At 54.5% G+C, this 18,377-nt stretch overlaps 1 protein-coding gene across 3 annotated transcripts; it reads left to right on the plus strand.

Moving 5' to 3' along the window:
* Window positions 1–524: 524 nt before the first annotated feature.
* Window positions 525–12,789, plus strand: LOC137865348 (opsin-5-like). 3 transcript variants are annotated; one of them, XM_068700346.1, is made up of 7 exons: window positions 525–1,246; window positions 4,138–4,286; window positions 6,377–6,464; window positions 8,532–8,694; window positions 9,016–9,143; window positions 10,298–10,626; window positions 11,834–12,789. In XM_068700346.1, exons 3-7 carry the CDS (start codon window positions 6,377–6,379, stop codon window positions 12,404–12,406), a joined length of 1,281 nt encoding a protein of 426 aa, XP_068556447.1. In that variant the 5' UTR covers window positions 525–1,246; window positions 4,138–4,286; the 3' UTR covers window positions 12,407–12,789. The 3 variants fall into 3 exon arrangements, with proteins under 3 accessions (XP_068556447.1, XP_068556448.1, XP_068556446.1); XM_068700347.1 differs by lacking the exon at window positions 525–1,246 and having other exon boundaries at window positions 3,442–4,286; XM_068700345.1 differs by lacking the exons at window positions 525–1,246; window positions 4,138–4,286 and adding an exon at window positions 4,712–5,181.
* Window positions 12,790–18,377: the final 5,588 nt, after the last annotated feature.

Below are 18,377 nucleotides of genomic sequence, written 5' to 3' on the forward strand. Positions count from 1 at the left end.
CTTTCAGATATGAACAGTCGCTCAGCTGTGCTTTTTTGCTCTTCCGTGAGTTTTTATTCGCTGTATTTGCTAGGCAGGGAGCAGTGTCTGAGCTTCCCCTGTGGTAGGAATGGCACTGATTGATTCCTGCCATTCACTATAGAAAGAGGCTGTAGGTCAGCTGGGGTTTCAGGCTCATCAGGTTTCCTCCTCCTCTCCGAGAAAGGCTGTGACTTGTGGCACCTTGGCTGAAAAAAAGCAACTGCCAAAGGCTGGAGAGGGAAAGGGCAAAACCAACAATCACAATAAGTAAAGCATAGGGTTTTTCAGGCAGACAGCAGGAATGTGTGCCATCAGGAGAGCCCAGCCATGTCAGGGTCCTCCCATGTGCCCAGATGCCTGATGTAGACCTGGGATGTAGGTTTAGGCTCGAGTCTTCCCATGAAAGCAAGAATAGGGGATGGATGCAGAGTATGAGGGCTTCCTGCTAAAGCACCTGTGGCAGCAGGTGTTTGGAAAACCACCTCATTTTGAAGTCTGATTAAATTGAGGGGAAAGGAGCTTTCACAGTCTGTCTCTCCTTATAACAGAGCCTGAGCAACAGAGCTTAAATCAAATTCAGCAACAGCTTTGTATGCTCAGAGACTATGTGGCTGGGCAGTTTGATTTTAAAGGGCTATGTCATGCCCGCTGGGGAGCCCACGAAGAGACACTCTTGACTGAAGGCCCTCCCGGAGGAGGTAAAGATGTAGTCTTGATTGAGAACAGGCATGTTCTGGAGCATCTTTGAGCTGGAACAAACCTCCAGCTGCTGTTTCTCTCAGAAATGAGCATGAACATATTTAGTCCCCGCGCTGCAGGCTGCGCAGCTTGTGATTCTCCCCACTAACCCTGACAGCGCAGGCAGCAGCTCTGCAAGCTCCCCTCGGCCACGCACCCACCTGAGGGAGCTTCGCAGAGCAGGGGACGGCTTTGTGCAGGCTGCCAGGAGGCAGGCTGAGCCAGCACAGGATTGTAATATCGGCAGGGAGGCAGGCTGCACACTGTCTTGCTTCAGAAGGGTAAAAAAGACCCAGGTAAGCAGCTCCTAGGGCCAGGTCCCAGCATCCCACACACACAAGCTCAGACAATGCAGCACCACCAACTTCACCCGGGGAGGAAAGGCGTTACAAGCTCCAGATGAAACAATGTGGGAAAGCCTGGGATTTGTTCAATAGCTTTCGTGCTGGCCCAAGATCCACTTGTCAGTGCACTGCACGTGGCTAAGGTAAGTGTACAGGAGCTGGCTGGTGATTTACTCTCAGACACAAAATGACAGCTTTCTGTATTTCTGCAAAACTGATTTGTAGTCCCCATGTCGATGACATCAGTGTGTCTGTCAGTACAAGAGCTGCTATTTGATCATTTTCTGCATTACAACGAGCAACGTGTACTTTGCAAATAGCTCAAGTACAACCATAAAAATAAAGCCTGTCCCAAATAATATATCAGAAAGAGAAGTTCATCTCCCCTGGACTTCTTAAATTTTTTACCAGCCTGTTCTCACAGGACACCCGCAGCTCCCTGCTGCACTGCAGGATGGAGACCTGCCAGGGCTCTGAAGGAAATGAAGTCCTGCAGGTCTGCAGGCTTTGCCGGTTCTCTCCTCCCTTGCTACACGTGTGAGGAACAGGAACAATTCTTTCCAGACCGGGCTGGGCCTTGCCCTGTCTCGTCCCAGTGCAGCTGTGTGACCACAGGCCCTCCTTTCTCCTGGGCAGCACGTTCCTGATGTATGCTTTGCTGAAGGGTCGCAGACAGACGGTGTGCATGCGCTGTGTTCAGTGTGTCTGCCCTCACAGGCTCCTGGGGAAGCATTAAATATGGCCTGGAGGAGATTTGTGCATTATGAGAACTTCAGGAGTGACTTGCTCGGCCCTAAATAAAGGTTGTTTGCAATTAGGTTAATAAAGGATGTCATTCTCATGGCCAGAGCCACTCAGTCTGGAACAGGGAGGCATAAATCACCTGTCCCTGTACCACGGGCACTCTTTATCCTGTGAAGAGCGCAGCAGGGCATGGAGTGCTGTGCTGTGAAGCGCTGAGCATCCAGGGTGTAGATGGGGAGATGAGCCCAGACGGCCCCTTTCACCACAAGCATAAAGTCCTCATGTGTCCCCCCAAATTAAGGGAGTCTTCCAGCACCCATGACCTCCTCTCGCACTGCACTCCCTCCCCCTGCACCAGCTCTGCTCCAGGGGGAGTTGTTCCTGGCCCCGTTCCCAGGTGCCACTCGACAGCCTGGGACTGGTATGGGGTGCATATGGGGATGGTGGGAACAATCGGCGGTGCTGAAGGCACTGGCATGAGCAAATGCTATAACCCAGTGCCCCAGAGAGGCACCCACCCCCAGTGCGGTGTGCAGTTATCCCAAAGGCTCCTATCTCAGTGTGCATGTCCAAAATGTGACCGGGAGCTCTGTCCGTTTTCTGTGTGTATGGTTAAGGGGAAAGTAAAGGTCACTTCCTCAAGAAATTCTGAAGAGAAACATAAAAGGTGAGGAATAAGTAGCAAAACCTCATCCTTCCTTCCCTTTCCCCATTCAGAGTGTGGGTCAAATAACCTGGTGGTTTTCTAATAAATTTAACCTTAGGAGCAATTAAAACACTTCGGCATGCAAGGAAGGGAGAGGCAGGCTCTGTGGGACATTCATCATAGAAAACACTTTGAGACTGGATTCCTGTTAGATGGGAAATTACATATTCTGAAGCAGATTTTTTCCCTGACAATTACCATTAGGTGTCAGGGGGATGTTCTCTCCCTGCCCCGCTTGCTCCTGTGTGTGCTGGTGAGGAGCAATTCCCATTTCCTCACGAAACTCATAGGAAGTGGCCTGAAAAAGGGAAAAGATGGGCTCCAATCTTTTCTATTTCCTTGTGATGGAGAAGCCCTGTCAGAGAACTTTTCTGATTGTCCTTCTGGACATAAAAAGCTTTAATTGTTGAGACCATCAGGAACTGGCAAACTGGGACTGCAAGAATGAGGAGAAGTGGAAGAGGAGCTGTTGAGGAGGGAGGGCTTGTAAAGGGGGAGAGGGCTCAGGGCACTCAGATATTTTTGCATTTGTAACAATTTCTGCAACATACTGGCAATTCCACCTGCTCCCTTCAATTTGAGTCTTAGATCCTCTCCTTGCCTTTCTTGCAGCCAGCTGTCTTCCACTAAAGCCTGGATTTGCCATTGCTGCTTTTTCCTAAGATAAAATGACTCACAAGGTTTTAAACAAAACCTGAGCACAAGCCCCACTGATTTTGGTATCCTGTATGAGTCACAGCACCATACAGCAAGGAGTTGAAGCCAGCGGCAAGATTTGCACCAAGCAGGTGAAGAAAGTTTGGGAAATGTTTCCAAATTTCCTGTAAGGGAATCTTATCTCTGGTTATCTCTGTAGGAGACAGCATGCACCTCCCCAGCAAGGTCCCTGTGCCCCTGGGTGGTTTTGTTGCCTCCCCAAAAGCAAGTGGTGTGTTCTCGATGCCAAGCCTGGCTTGCCCTGCAGTGTGAGCCCAGGGAGAGCTGTGTTCAGGCAGGTTTTCCTGCGGGCTGCCCGTGCAGAGAGAGCACACTGAAGCTGCAGGGTCCTGGGGCTGAGGACGCAGGAGGGGACGGTTGCCTTCAGCCTAACCCCTTGGGGTGAATCCTAGGAGTAGGTTAGGAGCTGAGCAAGCTGAAGAACTCAGAGGGTTTTTTTAGTGGGGTGCAAGTGCAAAAAAAGATCAGGTAAGGAACTGCTTCCCTGGGTATCCAGCTCCAGCTGAGGACTGGGTGCAGCTTTCCCACGTTAACATCAGCTGGGACATTGCCCTGCCTGAACCCTTCGTTGTTGATGTGGCTGATGTCTGCCTGGGCAGCCACACCAACGGGTGCTTGGGTGTCCAACCCCGCAGGCCAGCAGCCTTGTCCGAGCTGGCAGGTGAGAGCCAGGGTCTTGTTCCTCTGTACAGCACACGCTGCTGTTACCTGAACGCCTTGCTGCACACGGAGGAAGATGGGAAAGATCCCAGGAGGCTGTAATTTCACTGAAGGGAAAGATTGTGGCAGGAAGCAGTTTTGCATTGGGAAACGAGAAGTAGTCACACCACCTGACTGTGCACATTTGTCTTCACAATGTCCATCCAGCACCCCGGGGCAGCCTTCCAGGGCCAGGTGGGAGGACTGAAGCAGGGCAGTATCTCCTCCTCATCACCCAAATCCAATAAGTGAGCCGAGGAAGGACACAAGTGTGCCACATGGCTTCCTGAGAGCCTCTCGGAGCTTAGCAGGCTGATGTAAGTAGAGCTTAATTTAAAATCACGTTTGCATCAAGCTGTCAATCCAGAAACCTGGGCAAAGCACGTCTGAAGGGTGTGGGAGTGTGCCAGCAGCACGAGGGCTTTGGCCACGTCTACATGTAAGAGACCGAGCCCGAACCCAGCCTGTTGTTGTTCCTTCCACCCGCAGGGCCCAGAAGCTCTGTGCACAGCATATCCTTGCCAGGACAGTTTTGCACAGACCAGCTCCTGGCTCCTCACTGTCCCTGCTTGCTGGGGGAGCAGGAACCACCTGGAGAGGCTGGGGGTTCACCAGAGTGGACCAAGAACCACAGAGGACATTTGCAGCTCCTGTTAACTGAATTAACCTGCATCCTGCGCAGCATGCAGGCACTGGTCAAGCAGGAGTGATCCAGTCATAAAAATATTTGATTGCTCAGCATCAGGGGCCTGAGATGGTTCCACCTGCTGCTCCTCAGTGAGTCCATGTCAGCTGTATACATCCCATGGGCTGTGTGCCCCCCTAAACCCCAAAACCACGAAACAGGCCAGAGAAGCCACGGGCCATTGGCATTTGGCAGCACAGGGCAGTAATACACAGAACAAGGAACTATTGGCAGGATCTCCTGGCAGTTTAACACCAATTAGTGCCCTAAAATACATTTACACTCCATGCTAATTCACTTGTTACTTCAGGTAATTAGCTCCATCTGTCTGAATGCAGCCTGGGATGCGGGACGGGCACTTTTACCTGGGTGCAGATAACAACTGTGGTTACAGGTGGGCTCCATGGCAGTGGTACTCAGGGAAAGAAATGCTCCATCTCCTGGCAGTATAGCTCCCAAGCAGGATTGTGGCTGGATGGGGCCATGACAAATAAGTCAGGGAGGGATCCTGGATGGGGCCATGGCAGGTAATTTAGGGAGGGGTGGGGTTGCCTGTGCCATGGTGCTGCAGCCCAAGTGGGATCTCGGGCTGCAGAGACTTGTGCTTGAAGCCCCTCTTCCAGTTTGGAGCAGCTCATGTCTGGGTCTTCTGTGCCATTTGTCCCTGCGGGCTGCAGCGTGGCACATCCCTCTTTTCTTTCTCCTTCACTCTAATGGGGTGCTTTCAGAGCCTGGACCAACAGTGCTCTCCTCTCCCAGCCCTATTTCCCCAACCCTGCTCTCAGGATGCCAAGCACCAGGTACCAACCCCGAGTGAAGGGGCAGCACCTTCACGAGCACCACCCACGTGTGGTCCCTGAGCTGTGCTGTCCTGCTGTGCCAGGACATTAACCGGGGAGCTGTGCTGGGTACATGCCCTTCGTTCACCCCCTTCCCACAGGGCCAGACCAGCTCTCTGCTCCAGCACAGCAGGATACAGGGCAGGAACAAGCATCCCATGGGCACTGCCACGTGTCAGCACAAAGCCATATCCCAGGCTGGCCCCGGCTGCCTCCCTCTCCTGGAGCAGCAGTCCCTTGGCAGGGCAGCATCCTCGGTTCTCACCCAGCCTCGGGAGGAGAGACAGGACTAATGCGTGCCTTAAACATCCCAGCCAGCAAACTAACAGCTGTCAAAACACATAAAACACATAATTGAACTGTACCGTTATTTTCTCTCCCCCCCCCCGCCTGGTTTTCCTCCACCTGAAGGAACTGCTTTTCCATTTATTTGTTATCAGTGAAGGGAGTGAATAAGTTGAAACTCATCTGCTGCTCTGCTCCACTCCCCTCCATCAACTTCCTGAGCACTCAGGAGCCTTTGGCTTGGCCGCACAGAATAGCAGGGAAAGTAATTAGGCTGATAAACCTGGGAGTCAGTCAGGCACCCCCAGAAAGGGATTGGCTTTTTGCTACCTTTTTTTTTTTGGTATTACACCTTCAAGTTCTGTGCTGCCGGCAGTGGGGCTCAGGTTATAATTATAATGCAGATGATCGGTGTAATCTGTAATTAAAGAAGAGGTAATCAAGTGGGATTAGCAGCCTGAGCTTGTTGCCAGCCCCCCAGTTGGCTCGGTGCCGTGCCCAGCATCACGGCAGCAGCCTCATGCAGCCGGCCCTGGGGTGCTGGGTGCTGCCGAGCTCCCTAAAACACTCCCACCTCCACTTGTACCTTGCTTTGCAGATGGGAAATGCATCCAACACCTCCGTGTTCACCTCCACCCTGTCGGAGAGAGAAGACCTGATTTTTGGCACACTCTACCTAGTCTTTGGTAAGGAAAGGCAGCCCCTTGCACCTCTCCCCCTGCTGCCAGCAGCACAGGTGTGTCGCAAATAGATTTTTACCCAAATTTCCTTTAAAATTTATTTTACACTCATAGTAAATCACAAGATCAGGTTGTGTGATTAACAATACTTTATCATTAGCCAGTTTGACATAACAATTCAGTGGAATTTACTACAATCAAACCAGTGACTTCATTCAAGATTCAAGAATGCGTACGAGATGCCCTGCAGGGTATTCAGGGGTTTCTAAACTCAGTTGCACTTGTGAGATTTTCCCCATTCTGGTGAATTTCTCACCCTTCTTCCTCATTGGTGTTTTCCATGAATGAGCCATGGTCCTTGAGGGGTCACCCTGAGAGGCACCCCAGGGAGATTGAGGCCGCAGCCCACTGGGATCCCTGGAGAGCTCAAGGGGCTCTTTGCTTAGGAGCCCTATTTACAGGACCACAGACTGTCAGTCAGTACTTTTCCATCCTGGCTGTGGTTCCCACAAGGCAATTTTTGTGTTGCCTTGTGCCATTCTGGTACCCTTGCCATTCTGATACCTCCCAGGACGTGCAACTCTGCTGCTTCCTGGACTGGGCCACCACCCAGATGCGATCGGGGAGCACCCATTTGTGCTCACCCCTTCTGCCTGTTGCCCCGAGCCAAAAGAGGATGATGTGACATTTTCAGTTCAGCCAACAAGGGGCAGAAAGGACCCCAGGACTCCCGTCCCCTGGTGCCCATGCTGCCTGTGCTCCTCATGGCCAGGCATTGCAGCCCCCAGGGAGCAAAGCCACCAGGCCTTGTTGGGCAGCCCCAGCACATGGAGCAGGCGGCAGAGCCCGCAGACCGTGGGGACACCCCACCTGGGCCAGGTTGGGTCACCCACACTGTGGGCAGGGGGAACTCCTGGGATGCTCCCGGAGCCACTGGGATGCCAGTGGTACTCCAGGTGCTAATGCTGCCTGGAGTAAATCTGGCCAGCTGTGCTCAGTGCAGGCATGAGCAGGGAACTGGACCAGCTCTGCAGGGAAGAACACCTCGTGAGGTTGGGAACAAGGGCATCTGGCTTTCCTCCTGGGACTCCAAAGCCTGGGATTTGGCCAGGTCCTGTTTCAGAAAGGAATTTTGGTGCTGGCCGCTCTGCAGCTTTGGAAGCCGGCTGTAACCACAATAGTTAATTTACAACCCAATCCATTAAGGAGAAACTCCAGTCCTACCCGAGAACAACAACGATTCCCCTCCAGAGGAGACAGAAACTCTTCAATGAAAGCACCATTACACAGTATAAAAAGAAAAAGAAAAAGAAAAAGAAAAAAAAAAAAAGTAAAGAGAGGGAGAGAGAGAGAAAGCCCTTGCAATGAAAAATTAATTGCCACTGTTGTTTTAACCGCATTAATAGCTAACAAAGAGTTTTGTTTGCTATTTTTTTTTTTTTATTTAGTCTGGATTTTCCTTGATCTTTGCGATGCCTTTCTTCTTGTTTATTTTGTTACCGTGATACTAGACGGTGCAGACCCACACCAGTGATACTGCCAGGAAGAAATTAAAAAGGCAAGTGGGCCCGGGTGCTTGGCCTCACATCAGAAGAGCGATGACACAAAGCTCCTTTTATTTGTCTAGCTGGAAGGAAGCGCCCCCTGCTCCTTCCAGCTGGAAGGCCTAAGTCTGGCCAGGTCCTGCACCGTCATTGCCTCTGCAGGATCTCAGGAAGGGGAAGGGATCAAATTCGATGGAAAGTGGCTCCAGATGTGCTCACAGAGCTCTGCAGGTTCCTTGGGCTCACCTCCTCATCCTGCTCTGGAAGGGGAAGCCCAGAGCCCTTTCCCCCCGTGGCGGGCATCTCTGGGGTTTGCTTCCAATCCTTCAGGAGATCCCGGCTCCTGCCCTGCCTCTGGAGGTTCATCCCCCTGGGGTGAACAGGCAGGCAGGCTGGGGAGGACGAAGATGCCCGGCTGCCTGCCTGTGCCCTCTCTGCTGGGACCCAGGGCCATCTCCTGCCCACAGTGCCGGGGAGGGGACGCCCCTTGCACCGCATGTGCGGCACCATTTGCCTGCCCCTTTTGCAGGCCTCGTGTCTCTCTTGGGGAACTCGCTGCTCCTGCTGGTGGCCTATCGCAAGCGGTCCACGCTGAAGCCCGCCGAGTTCTTCATCGTCAACCTGGCTGTCAGCGACCTGAGCATGACAGTGACGCTCTTCCCCTTGGCCACCCCGTCCTTCTTCGCACACAGGTAGCTCGTGGACGTGGCTCTGCGTGGGCTGACGGAGCTGGGAGGGGTTTTCAAACCTTGTTTAGAAATGTGGATTGCCAGGGCTTGGTCTGGGGCCCCAGGAAGGCTTCTGGGTGGCAGTGGGGTGCCGCAGCTCCCCAGGCAACAGGCTGCCTTGCTGGGCCCCATCCCACACGGTGTGGGCACTGCCCAGTGCCTGTGGCGGGGACATTTGGGGAACAAATTGGGGGTGAGCTGGTGCATGTGTGTTTTTGGGGATGTCAGGCAGCTGCCCCAGGACCAGGGAAAGGGCTGGGCATAGCTGGAGGGTTTTCCTTGCAGGTGGCTGTTCAACCAGGCCATGTGCACCATCTATGCCTTCTGCGGGGTGCTGTTTGGGCTGTGCAGCCTCACCAGCCTGACAGTGCTCAGCACCGTGTGCTGCCTGAAGGTCTGCTACCCGGCATACGGTAGGTGCTGGGTGCGTCATATGCGCCCCTTCAGTTACCAGAAACCTTTTTGTGCCTCCTCTTACCGGCCAGATCCACCTCTCCTGGGAAAGCTCTGCCCCACGGCAGCCTGTTCCTGTCCATACGCTGGGACTCCGGGGGTTTATCACCTCCTGTTTGGAGTCGCTTCTTCATTTCCTCACCTCAGCTGCTAATCCTCCGTCTACCGTGCATCTTCAGCATTGATTTGGGATTAAAGACCAAGAATAGAAACAAGAGGGGAAATCAAATAGCGTGATTTGCAGCCAGCACCCGAGGTACACCCTGCCCTCCCTCTCTCCTGCTCCCTGCCCCAGCCAGCCTGAGCCTTCTGCTGGCTGGTGGCTGCTGCTGGCTGCAACGTGCTGTGTGCCCGGCACCTGCCACTGCCTCAGGGGTGATGCTGGAGCAGAGTCACCTTGGGTATGTGCCAGCACATCTCAGGAGATCACTACAAGGTGGGAGGAAAGATAAAGATGAAAGGAGGCTGTTAAAAGGCAGCCAGGTACCAGCGCCCTTTCCCTGCGCAGGTTCTGCTCCTGAGCTCAGCTCTGTGGCCTGTTGAGCTTATCTCCCCTCGTGAATGTATTGCGAGGAAATGGCTAATCTCAACATATTTTTAATTGCTCATTTTCAAAGGGAAACATTATTCCTACAGGTGGCTGAAGATTTAGCACTTTGTGCTGAGCTCTGAGGGGATCAGAGTGGTTTAGGTTTGATGGGGGGTGGGACAAAAAGGAACCAACTCGCCTCCCTCCAGGCTGTCGGAGGGAAAAGTCCTTGACAGGACAGTGCCTGGGGCTGTTTAGGGCAGCCCTGGAGCCAGCTCCCCATGCCCCAGGGCAGGCTGTGCCACCCTCCCATCCTCATCCTGCCTGCCCATGGGTGCAGCATCCCTCCATGTCCAGCAGTGGCCATCCAACCTTCCAGCGATGCCTCCCAATGCAGAGAGGCAGCACCACCAATGCTGCTCCTCAACAATTAGTGGGGGAAATCCTCACGGTTCTCCTGCCCCCTTGGTCCTCTGCCCTGTCCCCGAGCCCAGGGGTGCGGGTGGCTGCAGGTGGAAGCCCCGGGTGTGCTCCCCTTCACCTCCCTGCCCCTCGGGAGCGCCCCTCACGTGCACCCCTCCACAGGTAACAAGTTCTCCCCCTCCCATGCCGGCGTGCTGCTGCTGTGTGTCTGGGCATATGCCCTGCTCTTTGCCATGGCCCCCCTGGCCGAGTGGGGCAGCTACGGCCCCGAGCCCTATGGCACCGCCTGCTGCATCACCTGGGAAGCCTCCAGCCAAGAGGCCACGCTCTATATCCTCGCCCTCTTCGTCTTCTGCTACCTTCTCCCCTGCCTCCTCATCCTCGTCTCCTACTCGCTGATCCTGTGGACGGTGCAGGTGTCCCGCCGAGCCGTGCGGCAGCATGTGTCCCCACAGCGCAGAGCCGGAGGCATGCACGGCCCCATGGTGAAGGTAGGGTGCTGGGGGGGCTCGCTGGGAGCTGCTGGGCAGGGTGGGGGCTCCCAGAGCTGGGACCCAAACGCCTGAGTGCACTCCTGAATGTAGGAATCAGTTTGTTCTTTCTAAATGGCAGCAAAAGCAGCCTTGTGCTTGTGCACCCCACAGCAGGAGGGAGCAGCACACACCACACAAATCCCAGCGTGTGACCAGGAGCATTAAACAGCAGAGGCTGATGCTGCTGCCACCCAGCACGGAGACACAAACAGAACCCCCAGAACCAGGAACATTGGCGATTTTCCCATTAGATGTGTAACAAACAATCCGTGTGTGGCTGTCACCTATCCCCCCGGTCCCCAAATGTGGATGCAAGAAGGAAAGAGAAGAGCAAGCTGAGCTGTTGGTGGGACTGGTTGCATGTAGCAGCAATCGGCTGCCCCGCACAGCCCCATGCTGGATGTCCCATGGTGGCACCGCGCCATCCTTGCGAGGTGGAAGGGACTGCGGCAACGGTGTGGGGCACTGCTGCTCCCTGTGAGTTCTCCTGGTGTTTGCACCCGTGGATAATAACAGATTTCTCTTCATTTAAAGCCATCAGGTGGAGGAGTTTTCCTTTTAAATCACATTGGAAAAGATCATAAAAGGAGCTTGCATGAGTCATTGTTCCCCAGACTATAAGCTAAAATTATAATTTACCAGGGATATGTCAAAAAAGTGGATACCCTTTAAAAAAGGAAAAGAAAACAGCTTGCAAGCCTGACCCTGAAGGAAATGTTTGTGCCTCCTTAGAGGAGGGGATCTGAGCATGGCCCATGTCTGGAGCCTGTTGGTTGGTCAGCACAGGTTACAGAAGGGATTTTGGGTGCTACCAGAGGCTGCTGCAGTCTGGTGCTGGCCTGGTCCCAGAGGCTGTTCACAGCCAGGTCTGTGCCACGATGGGCTGAGGTTATTCCCACGTTCCCAGGTGGGCCGGGGTGTGACCCGCCTGCATCACAGGTTTACATGTTCATGCTGGGATGTGCAGGCTTGGGGCTATGCTGTCTGACACCCTGCTCTGACAAGAGCTCTGGAGAGCCAAGGAGCTTTCCTGGAGGTGCGACTGACAGCTTGGGTCCCATTGCACACAGCAGCCGTGGTCGGCCTCAGGCTGGGTTTTGGGGAGGGTCAGCACCTCGGGCACACCACAGGAGTCTCACGGCACCTCCATCTCCTCCTCTTGCAGCTGAGCATCGCCGTGTGCTTGGGCTTCCTGGCTGCCTGGACCCCTTATGCCGTCGTTGCCCTGTGGGCAGTCTGCAGAGGTGCCAGCCAGGTGCCAGCACTCGCCTTTGTGCTGTCGGCCGTCTTTGCCAAGTCCTCGACGCTCTACAACCCGCTGGTGTATCTGCTCTTCAAGCCCAACTTCTACAAGTTCCTCTCCAAAGACACTGTGCTCCTCCAGGCCATCCGCACTGTCCTCTGCTGTGGCTGCCTGGGCACCATGCTCCAGCCCTTCCCACCTGGAGATGCCAGTACCCGCTTCTCCCTGGGCTTCAGCCACCACCATGGGGCCTGCAGGAGCTGCAGCGATGCTTTTGAATGCTTCAGCAACTACCCCAGGTGCTACAAACTGCCCCAGGGCCCTGGCCCCTCGCCCATTCCCCTGGCCATCCTGGCTGATGGGGCCACTGGCCAGCCGGGGCTGAAGAGCGCGGTGCAGGTCATGGTGCTCGTGACACGGAGGAGGTCAGGGCTGGGCGCTGCCAGTGTGGCAGGGGAGGTGCTGCCAGAGGGGATCATGAAGGATCTCCTCTGAGTGCTCAGAGCCCAGAGGTGCCCCAGCATCCTGGCCCCAGCTGTGCCCGAGCCCCACGTTGGAAGAAAAATCCCAAAGTGGAAAAACCCAAATGCGACATTTCTCTCATCTCTGTACCTGATGGGTCCCCAGCATGTTCTGCAGATGATGTGACACCAACCTTGCGTCCCCTTCTGGTGTGGCTCTTGTGACTTTGAGCCTAGCATTTGCACTTGCAAAATATATATATAGAACAATACCAGACCCCCAGTGCCTGAAATCGGGTGAGGGTGCAACTCCAGGCTGCAGCTTTACTGCTGTTTGCTCTCTGGACCCTGGGCCTTAGTTTCTACATCCTGGTGCTCTGATGACCAAACAGGGACTTGGTTGTCTTAAGAAACTGTGCCTGGCCCAGCAGGAGGGGGCTGGGGGACCACAAGGTGGGGTCCACCTTGTGGTCCCCCAGCCCCAGCTCCTGCAGCCGCAGCAGACCATGTCCCCTCGTGCCAGGGCGCAAGGAGCGCCCTCCAGCTACCTCACAGAATCACCGAATCACAGAATTTCTAGGTTGGAAGAGACCTCAAGATCATCGAGTCCAACCTCTGACCTAACGCTAACAGTCCCCACTAAACCATATCCCTAAGCTCTACATCTAAACATCTTTTAAAGACTTCCAGGGATGGTGACTCCACCACCTCCCTGGGCAGCCTGTTCCAATGCCCAACAACCCTCTCAGTAAAGTAGTTCTTCCTAACATCCAACCTAAACCTCCCCTGGCACAACTTAAGCCCATTCCCCCTCGTCCTGTCACCAGGCATGTGGGAGAACAGACCAACCCCCACCTCACTACAGCCTCCTTTAAGGTACCTGTAGAGAGCAATAAGGTCGCCCCTGAGCCTCCTTTTCTCCAGGCTGAACAAGCCCAGCTCCCTCAGCCGCTCCTCGTAGGACTTGTTCTCCAGGCCCCTCACCAGCTTCGTCGCCCTTCTTTGGACCCACTCGAGCACCTCGATGTCCTTCTTGTAGCGAGGGGCCCAAAACTGAACACAGTACTCGAGGTGCGGCCTCACCAGAGCCGAGTACAGGGGGACGATCACCTCCCTAGCCCTGCTGGTCACACTGTGACCTCACTCGGGGCTCACTCGGGGCTCGGAAATATCTTCATATACCTCTCAGAGACTGCTCTCTGCATGGGCTGCGTGACCCCACTCCCTCAGTTGCAATGCAAACCCACCACCATCCTGTTAATCTTGATGGGAGCTTGTCTTTAGGGTAAGGATTTAGGGTTCCAATAATCCCAGTGTGAATAGTACCGGCCCCAGGTGGTGCTCTCCAGGCAGGGAATGGCAAATCTGTGGCTGAGAAGCCCCTGGAGATGGGGCTGTGGTTGGAAGTGTCACTGGGAAGCCAGGGCTTCTCACACCATTGGCACCACTGGCTTGGAGAATGGCAAGTTGCCAGCTCGTGACTGTAATTCAGAGAGCAGTGTGTGGGCAGTCCACCCCGAAGGGAAGAGGCAGGGCCAAAAAGGACTGAGAAGCTGTGAGAGGGCGCAATGCAAAGCCATTCATCACTGCAGGAGAATCACCCCGTGGGCTGCCCCGAGCACAGAGCTGCTGCATGTGCCCCTGGGATGCTAGGAGCTGGTGCTGCCTTACAGGGGCTGCAACAGGCAGCGATGGAAGGATGTGCTCACGGTGATGGGCAGAATCAGCAGCAGAGGAAGGAAACTTCAGCTGCCGGGCCCAGCACTGCACGCTGGGCTCACCCTCCTGCCTCCAGATACAGAAATTGCTGGTTTAGAGGTCGCTCCCTGAGCCTCACCACACCACTGCCTTTTCTCAGCAGCAATGCAGCAGCCTCCTCCATTCTGAGGGCCCAGAGAACTTCATAAAAGAGCAGCTGGCTGCCGGGATGTGCAGGTGTGCAGAGGGGTGCACTCCCGGGGGAACAGAGGGCAGACACCCACCACATTCAGGCTGCAAACTTGGTAGTGCTGAACCCAGCCGTTAGAAGTAGGAGTTAGGCATTTTGGCCTTGGTGTTATGGCCAAGTCCCAGTGCAGGCCGTGCTTTCCTTAGGTAGCCCCATCCGCAGGGAGCATCTGCTGAGCACAGTGCCCTCGCCTCTGGCTGTGGGCACTGATCCCAACCCAGGGCTGGTTCAAGCTCAGAGCTGTGTGCTGAGAGCAGCTTACAGCATAGCAGCAATGGGCACGAGCAGGCCTGCCCCTGCTTTCTGTGTGTGCTATCATTATGTCTCCTAAATAGTGTACGGTAGCATGAGTCGTGGCACTTGCTTTTGTCCTTTGGTTGTTTCCATGTAGCCACTTTCCCTCAGCAGTTTCCCTGTTTCAGGAGTGGGCCTGTGCAAAAGAGGATCTGTGATACCTCGAGGTGTGCTTGCATCCTCCCCAGTGCTGGGAAATCCTTGCACATGTGTAACACGGGCAGGAGCCAAGGACTAACAGGAAGGCCATGCTGGGACCGACACACCAAAAACCATGGCTTTGCTTCCTACCTGTGCTATGCAAAAAAAATCAGCCAAGCAAAAGATGTGCAATGTTTGAAAAAGCTTCAAACAAATGAAGAAATATCTGGGCAGCCAGTGAAAAGAGAGGATGAAGCTTCAGACGTGTGCACACCTCCAGGAGGGAGCAACCCCATCCAGCCCCTGTGCAGAACTGGGCACCAGCACCCCCCACACCACCGCTGCCCACCTCAGGCCACCCCGGCACGCCAGGAGCTCCTGAGCTCTCTGTGTCTCTGTTACCTATTCTTTGCATTCCTGAAATCGTGCATTTTTAAAATAAATTCACTCGTGCAAAACTTGAGTTCGACTCAATTCAGAGACGCCCTTATGGCTGTGCTCTGGAATAAATGGAAATTTTGCTGGTGCATCTGCCACCTGTGGGGTGGTGGTCACAGCCCACAGAGCTCTCCCTTGTGTTCCCACCAGAGGACACGAACACGAGGGGCTGCTGCCATCTCCTGGGGGCTCTCAGCCCCTGGGCATGGCTGCTATGGGGCAGCTCAGGGGGAGGCTGTGGCCCCATGGTCAGGGCTGGTGCTCAGGGCTGGGATGGGCACAGACTGAGAGCAGCAGTGGGTCCCTGCTGTGCTCAGCAGCCCCTGTCCTGCTGCCCTGTCCTTCGCCAGTTTGAAAATGCTGCAGTCTAGAAATCACCTCAAGGAGGTAGGAAAAAAAGGCTCTGTAAGTCCCCCAGGTCCTTTATTGCTGTGGGAAAACCCCAGGTCACCACTTTCACCTTCAGCTTAACGTGAGAATACATAATATTACGAGCACATGATAATGAGTGTGTTTTAAGCTACACTCACACAAGACACTCCTACCCCTGGAGATGTCCAAGCAGTGGCACAGAATAAAATCACTGTAATTACAAGCATGCACCACAGCCAGGCCAAATGGCAGGTCCTCTTCCCCTACAGGGTTGGGGGCTGCTATCACCTGGGTACTGCCACCTGCAGGGATGGGCTCTGGGCATAGCTCAGCTGGGGCCCATCTAGATCTAGATCTAGTGGTGTCCCCAGCTGGGGAGCTGCTGCAGCTGCTACTGTTATTTAAGGACCGGTGCCCCTCTCTACCCCCCTGCCCCCCTCCCTGTAACAGCAGCTCCTGAGATGGCTCCTGGTGGGGGGTGATGACAGCAGCACCTCTGGGGATTGAGGTAGGGACTGTTTGCTGCTGTGGTGGGGTACAGTTGGGGAGGTGGCTGCTGGTTATGGGAAATGATTTCTTAACTTTTGGGGCAGCTGCGGGCTGGTCTGTGGCCCTGGGATGGGTGGGAATTGGGGATCTTGTTGGAGACTTAGCTCCAGAGTTGGGGGCTTTGGGGTGCAGGGGGCTGCCTTGCTGCTCGATGGGAGCCTGGTGTTGGGGCAGAGCATGAGCCCTGAGCTCCATGTGCTGCTTGGTGAGGTAGAAGCTGCTGAGGCAAGTGCAGCATCTTCCTTTGCTGCCTTTCCTTGAAAGCTGTGTAAGGATGGCAGGCTCCTGCCCTGTTTCTACACCTCTTGTGGCAGAGCTGCAGCCTGCGGTGGTTCAGGTTTGAAAGAGGATGCCAGGGTGACAGCAAGCAGCTGGTGTGTGTCTGCAAAGCGCCCACAGTGTGGTGTCATGCTGCCTTCCCACTCGTCCCGGGGTATATGTGCTCCTTGAGCTAGCACCATGTCCCACCAACTTCTGCCACATACGGGCCCAACCCTGTCACTATGCAGCATCCAGCAGCCTGGCTGAGGCAGTGCAGACGCAGGAGGTGTGTGGCTTCATCCTGCCTTAGCCTCTGAAATGGCTCCTGTGGGCTGAGCCTTCAGGCTCTTGCTTCCGTGTCCAGGCCCTGCCCAGGCTGGGTCCCCAGGGCCACGGCCTCCATGGATGTGTTCATCAGTGCTGAGGGACAGCAGGCTGGGGTTTTTGTGTAAAGGGAGCTGAGGAAAAACATTGTTCTGCTATGCCATGCCTCTGTTTGGACAGTGAGGCTTCCAAAGGAAGCTATGGCTGGATTGTGTGAAAACCTGAACAAATCTGCCCTTTGAGTTGGGTTTCTCCTAATGCTGCTTCTGTGTGCTGGCTCTCAAGGAGAGCTTCACTTCTAGAGGAGGTGGATGGTGCCTGCTGTGCTGCCTTCAAAGCCTCTCTGACTGAAGTGACCACCAAGCTTTGCTTAAGCACTCAGCTTATTTTTCATTTTGTCACTGACTCAAACACTGAGCCCCTAGGGATCCCCCATAGCCAGTGCCCATCAGGCAAGGCGGCCACAGACCTCGGTGAGCTGTGTGGTGTTTCCCCAAAATAGGGGATTGCTGGGTGCAAGGGCACAACACACTCAGCTCCAAGGCTGTGTGGAAAGTGTATTTTCCCTGATGTGCCCTCAAAACTGACGTGTCTGCTCATTTATAGCTGCTGTCAGCAGCTGCTTGGGCAGGTCCCAGCCTTCCTGACAGGCCACTGCTCCCACCTGTCCTCAGCAGCTGCTGGGTGCTCGCCTCAGGTGCCTTGTGTGTCCTGAGGGAAGGCAAACAGGGAATCTGCTGACTGCTGGGGAAAGCCAGCAGGATTCACAAGGAATGTGAAAACAAATCACTGTTGGAAGTTTCTTCCATTGGTTCCAAAAAATGGGAGGTAGTGCATAGTTTGAGCAGTAAGAGCTGCCTTTCACTCACCGAAACTGGGAACTGTGTGCTCAAAGTGCAGCTGCTGTTAAAGTAAACCCATGCAAAGTTTCCTCCTGTGTCACTGTATCACAGTGACGTCCCTGGCTGTGGCAGGGAGCCAGGCATGAAACCAGGGCAGCTGGTGGCCCTGGGGGGAGATGTGGGGTGCCTCAGGGTGTTCTGCATTTTCGGGTGATGTGGGAGTGCAGCAGCACAAGGGTGCTGCAGCTGCTGGCAGCATGGTGCCCTGCTGGTCTTGCACCTCCTGCTTCCTGAGACTTTTTTTTTGTTGTATCTCTTCTGTGACAAATTACAGCATCTTGGCCTGTGGAGGCCTCCTGTCTGGGGCAGGGGATCTCCCTCACAAACTGTGCAATTGCTTTGGAAAGGTTAAGGGTGTTTAACAAGCGTAGCTCGGAGCTCAGTTCTTTTTTCTTTCCAAAGGTTAAGCTCCTTAACTGCAGATAATTACTATTGCTCCCCTCCCTTTTATGGCATCTTTTAGATTAGGCTGGAGAAACAGCCTGCAGGTGCTTTCAAGTTTAAAATAACCACACCAAGAGACGCTCATCTGCGTTAAAAATAGCATCGTCATGATTAAACCACGGCAGGGAAAGCTGGAGGTGTTGCTCACACTCAGCTGGTGACTCACTGCCAGGGCTGGGGTCCGGCACAAAGGTGGCACAGGCTGGACGTGGTGTGTAAGCCAGGCTCTTGGCAATGATGGTGCCATCTGTGACTGTCACCCAGCTGCCCAAGGACAGGTCACTGCTCAGGGGACAGGTATGGTGGGAGATCTGCAGGGCAGCCTCGTGTTC

The sequence above is a fragment of the Anas acuta genome, chromosome 16, assembly GCF_963932015.1.
Source record: "Anas acuta chromosome 16, bAnaAcu1.1, whole genome shotgun sequence".
Lineage (NCBI taxonomy): Eukaryota > Metazoa > Chordata > Aves > Anseriformes > Anatidae > Anas > Anas acuta.